Consider the following 17,853-nt stretch of genomic DNA (forward strand, 5'->3'; position numbering starts at 1 on the left):
CTTCCCAAAAATATTTTTTTCAGAAGTTGGCAAACATGTGCACTAATTTAAAAAAAATAACTGCGACTTTTTAAAAAAGGCTACACAAAAAAAAGATGGTAATATTCATCAGGATATGGTGACCAATTTTGTGTCGAAAAAAATGTATAATATTACATCAGGTATTGATGAATATTCATCAGGATCAAATTTTTACACATTTTTTCTGTAATATTACTCAAAAAAGAGAGAATATTCAACCTACCAAATTTTCAACCTTCCAAAATTCATCTTTTTTTCTGTGTATAACTAAAAAACGAAGAACTTTATCAAAATTTCACTAAAGCACTTTTTGATTGCAAATTCGATTTTAATTTTTGCGACCAATTTTTCGATTTTTTGAAAAAATCAGTATTGATTCGAAAAATCATAATTCGGTCAAAGATTTTTTGCCTATTCTGGAAATTTCTGAAAGGTTGGCATTTAATGTCCTCTAAAACATATCAAAAATAAAAAAATAAAAATAGTGTTTTTTTTGCAAATCAAGTTTTAGTGACAAAAAGTGAAATAAAAAATCACCTAAATGTTTTTACCGTGTATAATTTTTTTTTCAGTGTACCGTCATCAGGGGTGACATTGGGTCTGGGGGGTGAGATCGGGTCATACAAATTTCAGTATTTTTGTATGACCTAATCTCACCCCCCAGACCCAATGTCACCCCTGATGACGGTAGTCCATATCCATACCTACAACTTTGTCGAAGACACCAAATCGATCAAACAATTCCTTCAAAAGAAACAGATTTTTGAATTTTCATCAATCATTTTTGTATGGACAGCTGCCAAATTTGTATGGAAAATTATATGGACAAACTAATGATGCAAAATGGCTTCTTTGAGCATACCGAAGTAAAGTAAGTAAATCTTTCCCAGTTCCTGAGGGGAACACCCTTGAAGAGTATCGGGGCCGGCATTTACAAAGCGGATTCAGTGGCAGTTTCATTCTCAACTTAATGTTAACATGTTAAGGTTAATGTTAACATTCCATAGGTCGCCTCCCTAAGGTGTCGTGATAAGGTCCAGTTTGTGACGATGCACTACCTTCCCTTTACTAAGCAATCGAATCCAGAAGGGAAAAGATCACCAGTTGTGTTGGTCCGAGCCGGGATTTGAACCGCGATCTACCGCTTACGAGGCGGAAGCGTTACCACTGGGCTACGTGGCTCGGTCAGCATACCGAAGGCACAAAAAAAGTTTCAGCCGGATAAAAAAAAAAAATAAAAAAAAACAAAATTAATTACCGAAATCTCAGAGAATTGCTCTATAATGTTTTTTTATCTATCAACTTTTGACTGCTTAATGAATTGAGTTAAGTGTAATGAAATTTATAATTTCTATTCTAAAATTTGTTTTTTTTTGTTGTTTAAATTTAAATGCTTCAATTGCATAGTTTTTTCTGTTTATTGCATTGCAAAGTGACAAAAAAAGTTGATGTTGTGGTAAAAAAAGTGGGAACACCTTCAGTGCAAAATAAACAAGATTGTTTAATTTATACAATTGACTGCACAGAGTGCCCGTGTGGATCAATCGGACCGCGCACTGGGCTCATAATCCAGAGGTTGCCGGTTCGAATCCCGCGGCGGGCGCTCTAAAATTCTTTGTGTAAATATGGGTATTCGGCGCCGTCGCTCCGTGCCATACTTTCATACACTTAGGAGCCCAGGGCGGCGAAGTCCTTGTAGATAAAAAGGAAGACACTAGTGGTTGGTACTAGCAATGGTGGCCGACAGCTATAAAGTCAACTTCGTTCGTTTCGAGTGAATGTTAGCAACGGCAGAGCAAAAGGGCTAGAAAAATGACAGTCAGAAAAAGTGCCCACATCGTGATCTCATTCATGACAACCCTTGCAAGCATCCGTACGACAAGTCCCGGAGTCAGCTAAATATAGTCCCCTAGAGAGGGGCCAACGTTTTCAGCGCACAAGAATGTCCTCACTGTGGTCCACGTGGCCACTGGCCACCGCCATCATCTGCATTCTGGCCATCGCAGCGGCCGCCCAGGTGCTGGACAAATCAACGACGCTGGCCGGACCTGGACATCAGACGGACACGTCCAAACGGGCTTCGGCCCACATCGCCGGGGATTTCATCATCGGTGTGCTGTTCTCGATGCACCAACAGCCCCGGCAGAAGCGAACCGGCCCGAATCACTTCCTGGCGTGTGGTGAGGTTAGTAGAATGGTTTTTCGGCGATGTTACAACTTGTATCTTGGGTTAGTTTGTAGTGATTAAGGAAATTGAGTTGGGAAACGATGTGTTGCTGGTACAAATTTGATTATGAGAGATTATTCAGTGCCACCACTTTATGCTTTCTTGTTACTAAGTAAAGTGTTGGTATACCAAAATACAATGTTTAAGTTGGATTAATTTAGCAAATTCCCCTTTTTTTTTTTAAAAAAAAACCATGTGTCTCCATAATATCACTGTAATCCAAATAGTTTGATGGAAACGGCTGGTTGTTCAAAATATTTTCAGAAATTTAAGTGATTTTTCTCTGTTCTCCATAAACTTTTTTGTGTATTTTCTTCTACAGCTTCAGAACGTCACTCGTAATAACAGGGTTCATCCACGTTTTCATCGTAATCAAGCAAATAAAATCTCATTTATTAAACCAGAAAAAACCCTCCTTGCACCGAACCAAGACGGCCTAATCAGTTTAACGTCATAACCGCTCATTCAAAGCCATTAATCTTCGCCGCCGTCTAATTAAAAACAAAACCTCATTCGCCTAAATTTGCCTTGAATAAGCCAAAGTTAGGAAAAACATATCGCACAATTACGGTAATCTCATTTTCACCACCACCAACACCATCACGTCGTTTTATCGTCATCAACGTGATACGCACCCAAAGACTTGTTCAAACAGGTCCTCGCTACAGGTAGCTTCCACTGCCACGGTGGGGAATAATGAAAGGGAACAACAACAACAGCAGAAAGCAGAAGTAACACATCATCATCATCCACCGATAATCACTTCCTCCCACCACCCACAACGACCGGTTCCACGTGGTTTTTTATACGTTTACTTTGCAGAAGGAAGAGTCAACGCTTGCGACGAAAGGATCAAACGTCGATTTTCACCATGTGTATAGACACTGGGTGCTCTTCATCGGGCTGGGAATCTAACCCTTAGTTAACTTGAAATTTGATTATATTCAATGAAAAATTTAAGAAACACCTGGCACCTCCATTGAAACTTTGCTGATTTTTTCAAACATCAAATTTTGATTTTTTTCAAAACTTACCGTATCATCTTAATCCCTTAACATAGGCATCAAGCAGCATCATCCACTCTGGTGTGGCACAGCAGCACGTTGTCAGCGACAAGTACAAATTGAATGGTTATTTAGTTAAGCAATTTTCTTAGTCCTTGCTTTGTCACTTTTTTCTCCCTTCCATTTCCCCACTTTGATCACTCCATCTGCCGAGGAGGGGTACTTGACTTGATTGGTGAGGAGCAGAATGGGAACTTGTTGAATCATTTTTGTGTGTGTGTGTGCTGTTGTTGCTTTTGCTGCAGGTTAGGTTTAGAAAAGGTGACGATGAATAATGATGTCCACTTTGGGGTTTAAAAAAAGTGGTGATAACGAAGGTTGAAACTCCCTGAAAGTGGTTTGTGATTTATAAGGTACTTGAAATCAGTGACTTTTTGTATGTTGATAATTTTAAAGTTGCTCAAAAATGATCAATTGATGTTGAATCTAAGTTTAAAAACAAATCTTGATGAATTGTTCAAATCCTAAAAGCATCATGGCTTCACAATGACAGATGAGCTCTCAAAAATGAATTCGTGTCTAGGATCAACCTCCTCTCTTTTTTTCTACAAATATATCAAACCAAATAAATACACTATCTAATTGAATTATCCCATTTTCACCCTCTACCCTATGGCATTTGTATCGGTTTATCGGTTTTGGGTGATATTTTCCTCAACAACCACAAAACTGTTTGGTAGAACGACTTCGGAAAGATTGAGCGTTCCCAATCACATTCGCACTCACGAAAAAACATACACATAAACGTTATCGTTCTAACTGCTGGTGTGGTGAAGTGGAAAACGATATCCGTCCGTGCGATGCCAGATGACAACACTGGATTGTGAATAATTTTGTGCTTATTTCTTCTTTCAATTATTGAAAAAATCTGAGATTTGGAATCTAAAAAATTGATTGAAATTTTATAAAGTTTATTTAAAATGGTATTTTTGCCTTCCTCACCTTACTGAGAAAAGGCTATAAAATCACTCGAAAAACGAAATTCTTTATTTGACTTCCTAGACCCACCTTCATGTATACATATCGACTCAGAATCAAATTCTGAGCAAATGTCTGTGTGTGTGGTGGGATGTTGATCAAAAAAATTTGCACTGGATTATCTCGGCACTGGCTGAACCGATTCGTCTTGGGGTCCCATAAGTCGCTATTGAAAATTATAAAGTTTAGTTAAGTACTCCAAAAGTTATGCTAAACGATTTTAACAAAAGTCTAGAAGATTGTAAAAAGGGTGGTTTTTGTGAGAAACCCCGTCATGTTATACATTTTTAGAAAGGTATTCAAAAGACCTTTTCAACAAGCTCAAAAGAATGAAGATCTGACAACCCTATCAAAAGTTATACGCACTTAAGTGTTATTTATGAACTTTTTAGAGGCCGGATCTCATTTATTTCGACGAAAACGTTGTCCGGACGATAACGAAAACGTTATCATGCGACCTGTCGTTGGATAGGTAATCAATCCTTTCCAATGAGTTCAAAAGTTTGAAGATGTGACAACCCTATCAAAAGTTATACGCACTTAAGTGTTATTTATGCACTTTTTAGAGGCCGGATCTCAGATATTTTGATGAATACTTTGTCCGTTTCTATCATGCGACCTGTCGTTGGATAGGTAATCAAAAGACCTTTGCAACGAGTTCAATAGATTACAGATCTGACAACCCTATCAAAAGTTATACGCATTTAAGTGTTATTCATGCACTTTTTGGAAGCTGGATCTCAGAAATTTTGATAAAAACGTTGTCCGAATCTATCATGCGACCTGTTTTTGTCCCTATTCTGGGTCTATTTCTCCTAGGATAAGACCTTCATTTAGCTTATTTTCGACCTACCTTCTGATTGGTTGAAATCACGAAGCACGCCAAAATGAAGATAACGACAGCACGTATCATTCTTAAATGGCAGATTCCTGCCAGATTTGGTGAAATGCACAATTTCGTTGAAATATGTTTAGTAAACCCAGAATAGGCACTAGGCCCAAAATAGGGACATATACATAAAACATATATATAAATTATACATTTTTATAAATCACTAGATGCTTACACGCAGGGAACTAACACCGTAGAAAGATAGTCCTGAATGTCCTCTAAAACATTCCCGAAGAAAATATGGTTCCATCTTGCTTCTGAAAGAAAACACAGGGTTTTTAAAAGAGGCATTTCAAAATAAGTGCTGAACATTATATTTCTTGCCAACACTGTCAGTACTTCGGTAGATATTTCAAAAACCTAATTTTCAACGTAATAAGGTAGCAACCTAGTAAAATGGTGTCTTACGAAAAGTTGTTGTATATAAATGTGGCTTCAATTGAAAATTTTAGACATGCAGAGTGAAACACCTACAGGGTGTCAACTTATCCCTAACTTCTACTGGTGACCTTGTAAAGCGTTGGTGTCTTAAAAAAGAGTTTTAAGCTACTTAATTTAAGTATTTTTGACAAGGTTGGAAGACAGGATGGAACACCCACATGACACCCATCTCTAGCTTTTAGTAAAGACCTACTGTAGTGGGTACAAGTGGGCGAAAAAGGGTGCAAATCACGAATTAGTAAAAATAATCACCGCAAAAGCCATTAAAGACCCTTTTAGTCTATACCCCATTAAAAATTATATTTCGTCAGCTGTGTGCTATCTTGTGACATAGACCATTTTGGTCGAAAATGAGTTAATGATGACGTTTTGCCATACTTAACAAACACTACAAGATGCTTTAAGCTGATTTTGGAAACTCGCTTCCGTTTCCCGGATATCGCAATACACACTTGTGACATAGACCAATTTATCATCAAAATGATCGTGCACACTTGTGACACGTCATACATGTTGTTGGAAAATGTGGAAAAATTTTCTTGTTTTTCACAAATTTATGTTGATACACATTTTCTGAAGGCAATGCAATCTTTTGTTTTTGAAAATATACTGGTTAAGTCGGTTAAACTATTGATTTAAGCATATTTTAGTTTGCATGGGAATTCTGTGCACACTTGTGACACGTAGTACAATTTTACTTTCGAAACACACTTTTGACACGTGCTTTTCAGATTTTTGTTTACATTATTTACTGTATCTTTTAACTGGTGTAACCAAATTTGTTGAAACTTGGAGCGTTTTTTAAGCGATAGTATACGAACCGATTGCTTCAAAAAGTTTGGCTCTATCATTCATAATTTTAAAATTATTTACCAACAAACTTTAAAAATCGATTTTCTCGAAAAGTACTAAATGGTCGTTGTCACAAGATAGCACACAACTGACGATTTTTGGAAAACTAGGCCATTTCCAAGTATTGGGATGATTTTTTTTTCAAATCTGAAAATATTTTTATCGGAAAGTTCTGACAATTTTACAAAGTCATTTTTTCGACATACGACCAAGAAAAGTTTAAAGATGTATTTTGTCCTGAATGTCAGATTTTCCATTTGTCGGAATGGTTTGTTGAAAAACTTTCAAATTACTTATGTAAAGAGAAGCAGTTCTAGATATCGTGGTTAATGGTTTAAATTCACGTCATCGTCCGTTTGAGATTAATTATATAAATTTACTAACAATTCTTATTTTTAGACAGAGTTACATGTCTTTGCAGTAGATTTTATCTAAATATTCCAAATTTATTATTTAAAAGATCAGTGAGGTAATAAATCTACCTTTAAAAAGCTGTCTACGTATTTCTTTGACTTAACAATACAAGAATTTGGCCATTTATTATAATTTTCAAATTACATTAAGGCCGTTGCAACACAGAATAAAAAAGATAAATTTGGGATGGTTGAAAATTTGGTTGGTTGAATATTGTATGTTTTTGAGTAATTTTACCCTAAAAAAGGTTTGAAAATTTAAACCTGATGGAAATTCACCAAAAACTGATAAAAAATCATCTTAATGTAATATTACAATTTTTAAAACACAAAATCTGTCACCATTGTATATTACCATTATTTCTTTTCTATGAAATATTGTCCATTTTTTTAATTTAAAAAAAAAATATTAGGTAACACTTTCAATCTAATTTGGATTTCAACGATGAATTCACTAGACACATGAACGTTTGATTCAAAATTCTATTCAAAGAGTATTTTTCGGAACTGTAAAAAAAAATTATGCTTCCAACTTGTTGCAAAACTGGGTTTTTCAGCCCTCGTCATATTTATCCAACGAGGTTTACAACTACGACTTATGATGAAAAATCTTCTTTTTGCAACACTACCTTATTTGAAAACACTACAAAACAACAAAGAAAAAAGACGTGCAATCAACTGAAAACAATTCAAAATGCACTTTCTGTGTTTATAATCATTTTTAGCAAGATAAAAAAAAAACAAAAGCAAAAATGAAATTATGTTTACTACCCAGTGTATCATGCTCGAGAAACGAGAGTGATGACCGCCACACTCTATAGATTATTGAGTCCATTTATCTTCTGGTCTAAATAGATCAGATACAAAAATAACACAATTTTTTATGTTTTCCAGATGTATTGCAGTGTTTTGAATCAGTTTTGCACGTTTAAGCAACATTAGTAATGTTTTGCAAAAAAAAAATAAGTTTTTTTATTTCTTCGTTTGAATGTAACTTTCGCCTTTTTGTAATTTCTCACAAGAAAAAAATAGCTTGACATTTATACAACACAACTAATACGTCTAACCACCACCACTGCGAATCGCCGAGGGAAAACTTTTATGGCGGCAATTGAGGAGCTCGATAACAACCATTTTCCCACATGGAAGCTATTTTCCTCATCCTCCTCCTCCTTCTCTAGTGCTCTCGATTGGTTGAGTGATTCCATCAGCTGGGGAAAAAAACTTGTGAATGAAGTGACAAGCGTGATCTCTCGCATCCGCTGAGAACGATGTGTTTTTATTTGGGTTGATGGTTGGAGAACTTAATTTAATAAACGCGCACGTAAAGTGGGTTGCACTATAAATTTGAAGCTTTTTTGGTGAGAGTTGCTGCAAAATTCATCAATCTTTATTGGAAATGTGATGCTTAAGCATGAAAAAAGTGAGAACAAAAGTGCGATAAATCCGCGTTAAAAGGCCCATAAACGAGCCTCCTCTCTGTCCGCTAATGACAAAAACGCTACTCGCTGCGAACGAATTCAATTTGTCATCATTTCCCAGATAATTGAATCTAGCAAACGTTGGAGGCGTGTCTGAGCGCGTTGGCAAGGAGTTGGGCGGCTGGTAGAACACTAAACGATATCCTTCACCTGGGACCCATCCCTCACCTGATTTCGAGAGGAGAAGGGGAGGTTACGGGATGGGAAGGGGTGTGCCAGAAAAAAATGACTTAGCACAACTTTGATGTCAGTCGAACGAAGAACTGGAACACATTCTCTCGTATGTGTGTGTAAGCGTGATTTGGGGGGTGTTTCTTGGCAGGGAGAAAGTATATCACATCACACACGTTCGTCGGTGAGAGTTGAATCAGAATTGTGTCAATTCCTCACGAAATAACAACATTTTATCTTGAAATTTGATAGATATTTCTATGAATAATAATTTTTATATTTTTTTCTAGAACCGATGGAATTACAAGCTTTTCTCAAACACGGGGAAAATTCAAATAAAGCAAGTTGATTGCAAATGTTGGTATTTGAAATGAGTGAATTAAAATGCAAAATAAGATATAAAAGTTTTCCATAGATAAAAAATTGCTCAAATTTCTGTTTTGAACATGGAAAAAAACATTTTTTCAAAATGGAATCGAGGTTTCATTGTGTTTTTTTTTTCAAACGAATATGTGACATTTGATTTGGAAAAACTTCAATTTTTAAAATGACACATTTCTAAAGAGAATTTCCCATTGATTGAATGTCGGGGAAGACCCGATTCAACCCCAATATAAAGACGCCTTCTACGATTGACTGTGTTCCAAGTGGGAGGGAGAGACAAAGTCAGTGGAACATTTCCCCCACTCTTTCCCCTCTCTCTCTAAAGAGCGAGTGAGATAAAAATAAACGAGATAGGAAAATCACATTACCGTTTACGATTTGCCCTGGCGAAAGTGGCGCGCGCTTTTTTCAAACCGCATTTTATAAATTGCAAACGAGTTTAGCTTTTATTTTTGTCCTCGTGTTCTGTTCCACATTCAGAAGTGTAAGCTTTTTCGGGCTGCGTTCTGGCCCGATGTGTGGTTTTATCTTTGAACATCACACACGTGGCGTTATTGATGAGCTTTGCCCCTCGAATGCCCCACCCCATCTGACACCATCGTTTAACATCGAATACATTTTTTTTTTCTCGATTTGTCCTCCCCTTTTTCATCTCAACAAGAAGAAAACTTTGGATTCACCTGTTGGCCCACAAAACCAGCGGAACTGAGGCGGGAAATTTGGCGCGAGAAAATTCCCTTCGTTAACTGTGTTTCCGGCGAGGTGTGACAGTTCACGATGAGGAATGAAACAGGGATAGAATAAGCTTCTTTGAGCAATTGAATTCAATCGTGTTCGATCCCTTAGAGGCTGATAATTTGAGTATTCTTGTTTGATTTTTAAAGTCATCGGACGTTTTGTAGCGTTTTGAAATCTTTTTACTTTTTATTTTTTAGCAAAATTAATCATTCTTTGCTTTTTGTTTGACTTTTTTCAAACTTTTGGCCCTCTCGAATTAAAGTTTCGAACGAAATTTTCACGATCCGTTTTGCATTTATCTTTTGGAAAAATATATTATTTTTTTACAAAATAACCATTTTTATCAGTTACAGATTTTTTGTAGTACTATTCACTATATTTTAAGTAATGTCAAAAATATGTTCAATTACATATTTAAAAAATAATCAAGGGAATAAATAATATTATTGTTTTTATACTCTAATATTATACTTTTATACTTTATTTTATCTTAAAATACATAATAAATTTAAAAATACTAAAAAAGTTTATCAAAATGTTAAATAGTGAAAAAATAAGTGAAAAATAACATATCTTTGTCCGGTTTCTGATTGCGACCTATTTTAAAATTAGCCTTTTCTCACTATACTGATTTTTTCAGAAGAATAAATGCATTTTTTCCATCAGAATATCAGGGGAATTTTTTTTCGAAAACGCATTCAAATTTTGATGTAATTTTAAGTGAAATCAATCAGTTGAAAACAGTTTAAAATGCATAAAACTGCACAGCAAAAAAAAAAGTTGAATTTTGGAATGGTAAAAAATTGGTAGGTTGAATATTAACTATTTTGTGAGTAATATTACCGAAAAAATGTTTAAAAATGTGAACCTGATGAATATTCATCAGAAACTGATGAAAATTCATCATTTTCTGATGTAAGGTTACACTTTTTTTTGACAAAAAATTTGTCACCATTTCCTGAAGTTTTGTCTTAATTTTTTTGAAAACTCAAGATCTCAAATCGACTGAACTGCTGTATAATGCATTTTACATACCTTTTAACATTGAAATGATGAAATTATGACTTGCTATTTATTTCTTTTTTCATGGTTTTGCCCCAATCGATCTCGGCCAGAGCCGAAGGACAAAATCTTTGAAAAATGTTTGCATCGGCCTTATCGAATGTTTTGTCTGTTATAGAAGTTTTCCAAAATAATATACAAAGTCATACTTTCTTGAAAACTGGTTTAAAATGAAACAAAAAATTTAAGTAAGTTATTTTGATCAATCACAATCGAGTTTAGAGAGACTTGATCCTTTTCTGAAGTCACTAAAAACCCCGCCTAAAGTTGAACTGATCGGTTAAGTTTTTCGTGCATGGATTCCTTTAGCATATTTGAAGATGGCTTACTGCTTTTTGAACCATTTTTTAAATGTTTTGTAAACAAAATATATCAGCTTTTGTAAAAATGCTCAAATTTGATCTAGATTCGAACACTCCAATACAGGATTTACGTGGAATTGCTTTAACTTAAGGAAATTCAATAATTTGGGTAAATAACTCATTTTATAAAAAAAATCTGATCAACCGAAAAAAGTTGTATTTGAGCTTTTAACTGCAAAAAGTTTATACACTCAAATCCCGATGGTTTGACACCAATTGTTGTCAAATGAACGGAGTCACTTTTTAGTTTGACACCCCTTTTACACAGAGTTAACACACACTTCCAAACGTTTGTTTTGATAGTGTGCGTGAGTGCCGCGTAAAAAGTGACAGTTCGTCACTTTTAAGTTTGACTTTGACCAACCAACGGGGTACAAACAAAAGAAGTGTCAAACGAAAAAGTGGCCAACCATCGGGGGTTGGGTGTACATAGTTTTATGATAAATTGGAAGACATATGTGCGATACAAAACAATGATATCAAGTATTCCCACCCTCTATACATTAATTGAACATAATGCACCATCAGGGTGATACCCCCTGATTCGATTCCTTAGGCATAAAAAGTAAATTTTGCCCAAAATCGGTTAAGGGTCGCTTTTTATTTTTGAAGTTAGTGAAAGAAAATCCGTTCATACAAAAACGTCTCAAATCGTTAATAACTCGTCAGGGTTAACTCGGTTTGTTTTGCGGTCTTCGACAAAGTTGCTTGTCATAAAATTTTACAAACGAATCTCACACTTGACAAGTTCCGACACATTTAACGCCACCTTTTCCCCATACATTTTTTCGAATTTTCCCATACAAACTTCAACGATACACAGTAAAAAATAATGTAAATTTGGAAGGTTAAATATTACCTCTTTAATGTCGTAATTTTACCTCAATTCAAATTGAAAAAGTGGCTTTACACCAGAAAAGTGGTAAAATCGCACATTTTTATAGGTAAAATTACACATTTTTTCTGACATAAAAGATGTACCACTTCCCAGATGTAATATTGAAATGATTTTTTTTACTGTGTAAAAAGCGACCTGATGGGGCCGGGCTCGGTCCCGGATGGTTCGATGGGAGGAATTTACACCCACTCGAAGAGTGGCCCAAAAAATGCAGCTAGCACGCACTTACGTGACCGGTTCAGGTGCCACAGCCACCGCCGCGTAGACGTCCAAGACGCCCAGGTATAGATTCTTCACTCAAACGGCCACAGCAGAAACACCCAATTCCCACTCAGCTTGGTTGATTGCGTAAGCAAACCAACTTGTAGCACCAAACGGATCACACACGACTTATTTCCTCGCAGAGCACACACGAGAACCTTTTCCCAGCCACTTAATGCACAATTCTTCACGGCTCAAGTGGACCAGCGCATTAATTTTCACACAGCCCAGAACTTCACCAGGGATTTCACCACGGCAACCACAAGCGGATACGAGTTCGGATTATGTATAGAACTAAGATTCGCAGAATAAAGTTAAATGTACTTGGGTTTTATTTCGCACAAACTTGGAACAAAAACTACTTATTTTCTTTGGATAAAACGCGAGACCGAAATAGCTTCGACCGTGGTTTATTGGGATCTGTTCTGGGGGGTTTTGTTGATCTGATCTGAAACCTACTGCTGACCAATACAAATCAAGCAGTTTTTTGAGTCTTGCTATTTACACTATCCTACTGCAGTTATCGTGACGATCTCGCGAGAGTAGCTAACAGTTTCGCTCGCGATGACCATTTCAATGATTGTTGTTAGGTTGGTTCATACGATCAATAACAAATATTTTAACATTTAAATTAATTGTTAGTTTTTAAATCTAGGTTAGTAAACAGTTAGTAACAATTTAAACACGACCCTTAACCCTCACCTGATCTGGTTCAAAATTGGCACATTTACTTATGTTTACCTAAGGGACCATCCATAAACTACGTGGACACTTTAGGGGGGGGGGGGGGGTTATGGCGATTGTCCACGCTCCATACAAAAAAGTTTTTTTTTTGTATGGACAATTGTCCACGAAGGGGGGGGGGGTTGAAATTTCCAAGAAAGTGTCCACGTGGTTTATGGATGGTCCCTAAAGAATTGAGCCACGATTTTCCAAATTTCTCCAGCAAAATATTCTGGGAACTTATTTCGATGGAGAAGCGCGGTACTTTATGTTCGATTTATAAACCGAAATCCGATAATTAGCATTAATTTATTTAAGTTAAGTGAAATTGAATAACTCCATCACTAAGTGAATTCCCGCCACAATGTAATGAATTAAAAGGCACGTGCCTTATATTACATGAATAAATAAACAAATAATAATAATAATAATAATTTTTTTTTAAATCATATTTATCTTAAAATCACAATTTTTTATATGTTACGTAAAACATCCTAAAATTCGTAGAAAAATATTTTCAGCTGTGGATTTATTTTTCGGTGCGATCGTAATAAACATAAAATGGATTGAATTTGAGTGGCTAATTACTTCGAAACAACACATTCAATTCAAATGTCTGGGACATTAATTTTCAACTCTATCACCATAAACCTAAATAAATGATAAATCCGCGCCATATTTATTGATAGCCAATTTCGTTTTCCCATTCCCCCCTCTCCAGATCCGCGAAACATACGGCATCCAGCGCTCGGAAGTGACGTTCAAAACCATCGACGAAATCAATCAAAATCCTTCGCTTCTGCCGAACATTACACTGGGCGTCGAAATCCGCGACTCGTGCTGGTACGCCCCGGTGGCCCTCCAGCAGAGCATCGAACTCATCCGGGACTCGATATCCCCACCGTCCGGATCTACGGTGGCCACTCCGAGGAAAGATCTCAAAAGCAACGGTACGATGAACGTTCGGAACAACTTGCTACCGGACGACACCTGTTTGGCCGTGAACCAAAACATAACCTCAAAGTATGGGAAACCCGTCAGCAAGTACCGGTCAACGTTGATTGGGGTCATCGGACCGGGGTCCAGTTCGGTGGCACTACAGGTACTGAAGCAATCACCTTAAAAAATATAAACAAATAAACACCCTTTTTCGAACGTTCTATCCTTCGCCGCAACAGGTCCAGAATCTGCTCCAGCTGTTTGCCATCCCCCAGATCGGTTACTCCACCACCTCGAAAGATCTCTCCGATAAGGCACGGTACAGCAGCTTTATGCGGGTTGTTCCGTCCGATTACTACCAGGCCCAGGTGATGGTCGACCTGGTGCGCCAGTTCAACTGGACCTACGTGTCGGCCATTAACACCGACGGTAAGAGCTATTTTACGAGCTTTTATTATTTTATTTTTCGGGGGTGTTTTTCATTTCAACTCTTTGTTTCCAATTTTGGCGTCATTTTATGCGCGGTTATGATTTTTTGGCGGGGTGGGAAATTGAAAGCCATTAAATATGAACGTTGAGTATGCAGTTTCGTCTAATTTAATATAAACTCTCCTCTCACGTTTTCCAGAAAATTATGGCCAGTCGGGAATTCAGGCGTTTCGCGAGTTGGCGGAAAAGTATGGCGTTTGCATAGCGAGGGAAGATTCGGTAAGTTGTTTTAACATATGTTGTACGCAATTTTGGTGTAAGTTTATTCAAAAAAAAAAAGTAATGCAATTTTTGCCATGTTCAGATTACCCTCTCCTTCACTTAACACATTTTCCAAGATTACAGTTTAATCCAAAGTTTAATCCATTTTGGGTCAAATTGAGTAAAGAACGCCGCCATTTTGCGGCTTTGACACACGTACATGCCCGACTACCGTAAACATGTGTAATTATAACTTGGGACTACGGCAATCAAATGCATCCAATCTTTGGGATAATGCACACGGAAAGAAATCCTGTCAGCGGATCCGTTTACATTGTAAACGATTTGTTCTAAAAAACGTTTACGTATGTTATCGATCCGTCGTCCGTTCACATTTGCAACGATTACGTTTACGAACAACATCAGATTTGCTTACATATTGCAAGCATAACGCTTTCATGATTCTGCAACGTGCTGCATACTTTCAGGCGTTACTGGAGCAGAACGCCAGAAACCCCCGCAAGTATGCAATCCAGTTTTTTAAGCGAAGATGGCGTTCGAATGTTGAACGTCCGAAATGTCAAAATCGCGCAAGAGCACCAACATTAGAAAAAAATGCGGCTGTCATGCAATGGCACACATTTTTCGTAATGTTGGTACCACTGCTTGATTTTGACATTTCGAGCGTTCACCATTCGAACGCCATTTTCGCTTAAAAAGCTGGATATGATGTAATTACATTAATGGGTTGCTTTTCAATTTGTCAGTTAAATTGTAGAGAAAATCAGATTGGTATTTAATTTTAAAGAAGTATAATTCTGCAGAGAATGGTCAACCAAACTGATTTTGTTTACATTGCGTGCTTTTTTTAATTTTTGTTTATGCAAGGTCAGACATTAAACTCGTTTTTCTCGGAACGTCAAAAAGCGACCTACGACAAGATAGCATGACAGTATCGAAGTCAAGAAACCCTTTTGGATTTTTTTATAACATTACTTTCAGTTTTTTAAATAAAAATATAAATAAACCAAATATAATTAAATCGTCTTTTCCTTGACAATTTTACAATCTTGAATCGATAGTCTGAACTGCGTTTGTAAACAAAGAGTGTATCCTGCTCATTTCTAACATCCACTGAAGTGAGCAGGATACACTCTTTGTTTATAAGCCTAGAGTTTTTTTTTGGTAAGGTTCAATAAACCATTTTTATTTTTATTTTTTGGGTGTTTTTGAATAACTCTTGACTCAAGGCTGTTTCAAAACACCCAGAAAGCAAAAAATAAAAATTTGGTTTATTGGTCCATTTTTGAAAAAAAAAAAGCTCCAGAACCGCACATACCTTAACATTGTTTTGCCTGATTAGATTTTTAAAAGTTAAGCTTGATTTTGTAATTTAGATATTTTGTAATCTTTCTTCCCACGATTAAGAACCAAGGCCGAAAGACAAAAACTTCAAACAAAATTTGTAATGTCATTACACGGAAGAAATGTTCTGAAAATCATACCATTAAAACGTGAATAATACGATTTTTTCAACTGTGAGTGTTGGGCACGGATCATCCAGGAGTCGGCAATAAAAATTCATGCCTTTTCATGACCGATTATTGTCGTAAACGTGAATAATGTTCATGATTTTATGAAATGTATGCATTAGGTCATGAAAATATTTATGATTTTAGACATAAAAATCCATGATTAGGATAAAAAAATATATCTGGTGAATAAAAAACCATGATTTCATGCATTAAATCCATAAAATCATGAATTGGTGCAAGAATTTGTTGAATCCTGGAATATTCTGTATGATTTATTTTTGAAGACGTAAATAAAATTCGCGAAATCATGAAATCATGATCGCCTTAAAAAAAGGCCAAAACGTCAGTGAAATAGGATATTTTTTTTATTTTTCATAACTTTCGACAGACTGCTCGCCAAACCAAAACAATTAAAGGTGAAGCCGTTGATCATTTTCGAAGAAAATTGATCATCACTATAAAATATTCTGTATTAAATGAGCAATTCTCTACCAAAACCGGAAATGGATTTTATTTGTATTTTTTGATTTGGCTCAAACTTTGTGGGGGCCTTCCCTATGACCAAATAAGCTATTTTGTGTGATTGGTTCATCCATACAAGTCTCCATACAATTTTGGCTACTGTCAATACAAAAATGGTATGTAAATATTCAAACAGCTGTAACTTTTGAGTGAATTTTCTGATCAATTTGATGTCTTCGGCAAAGTTGTAGGTATTGTTGAGGAAATTTGAGAAAAAAATAGGTACACGGAAAAAAAAATTTGCAGATTTTTTTATCCACTTTTTTTTCACTAAAACTCAATTTCCCAAAATACGTATTTTTTGATTTTCGAGATTTTTTGATATGTTTTAGGGGACAAAAATCCGCAACTTTTGAGCTATAGAGAAACATGGTCAAAAAATCTGCCGCCGAGTTATGATCTGAAACAAGTTTGACATTATTTTTTAATGCAAAATTGAATTTGAAATTTCGAAAAGTACTTTACAGATATTTTGATAAAGGGCTCCGTTTTCAAGATATAGCCACCGAAAGTTTGATTTTAGCGAAATATTTGCAGTTTTTCAATTTTTGAAAATAGTGACCATGATTGACCACTTCTAAAAATCTTTTTTTTGAAAAGTTCAGAAAATTTGCTATAAAATTGTCTAAGAGACATTGAAGATTGGACCTCGGGTTGCTGAGATAGAGCCGCTTTAAGGAAAAGAAACACGAAAATTGAAGTTTTCTTAATCTCACCAAAACAACCCACCATTTTCTAATGACCATATCTCAGCAACTAATGGTTCGATTTTCAATGTCAAAACATGAAAAATTCGTGAAATTTCCGATCTTTTCGAAAAAAATATTTTGGAAATTTTTAAATCAAGACTACCATTTTAAATGGGCGTAATATTCAATGTTTGGCCCTTTTAAAATGTTAGTCTTCATTTAAAGAATTTCAAAATATTGTTTTCGAAAAGATCGGAAAATTTCACGAATGTATCTATATCTTGAAAACGGAGCCCTTTATCAAAAAATCTGTAATAGTAGTTTATGCAACAAGTTGCAAAAAGAGGATTTTTTCAGCACGAGTCGTACATTTATCCAACGAGGTTCACCGAGTTGGATAAATACGAAGAGTGCTGAAAAAATCAAGTTTTGCAACGAGTTCGATACAACATTTTTTGCAATTCCGAAAAATACCCATTGAGTGAAATTTTAAGTCAAATTTTCATGTAT

The 17,853-nt window shown here is 35.9% G+C and overlaps 1 protein-coding gene across 1 annotated transcript in view; it reads left to right on the forward strand.

The window, feature by feature from the left end:
- Positions 1 to 1,799: 1,799 nt before the first annotated feature.
- Positions 1,800 to 17,853, forward strand: part of LOC120424103 (metabotropic glutamate receptor 1-like) — a 59,985-nt gene continuing 43,931 nt past the window's right edge. Inside the window, exons 1-4 of the mRNA XM_039588158.2 lie at positions 1,800 to 2,206; positions 13,690 to 14,070; positions 14,147 to 14,336; positions 14,536 to 14,615. Of these exons, the coding sequence (XP_039444092.1) occupies positions 1,964 to 2,206; positions 13,690 to 14,070; positions 14,147 to 14,336; positions 14,536 to 14,615 (894 nt within the window). The 5' untranslated portion in view covers positions 1,800 to 1,963. The remainder of the gene's footprint in view (positions 2,207 to 13,689; positions 14,071 to 14,146; positions 14,337 to 14,535; positions 14,616 to 17,853) is intronic.

Source organism: Culex pipiens, chromosome 1 (genome assembly GCF_016801865.2).
Source record: "Culex pipiens pallens isolate TS chromosome 1, TS_CPP_V2, whole genome shotgun sequence".
Classification (NCBI taxonomy): Eukaryota; Metazoa; Arthropoda; class Insecta; order Diptera; family Culicidae; genus Culex; species Culex pipiens.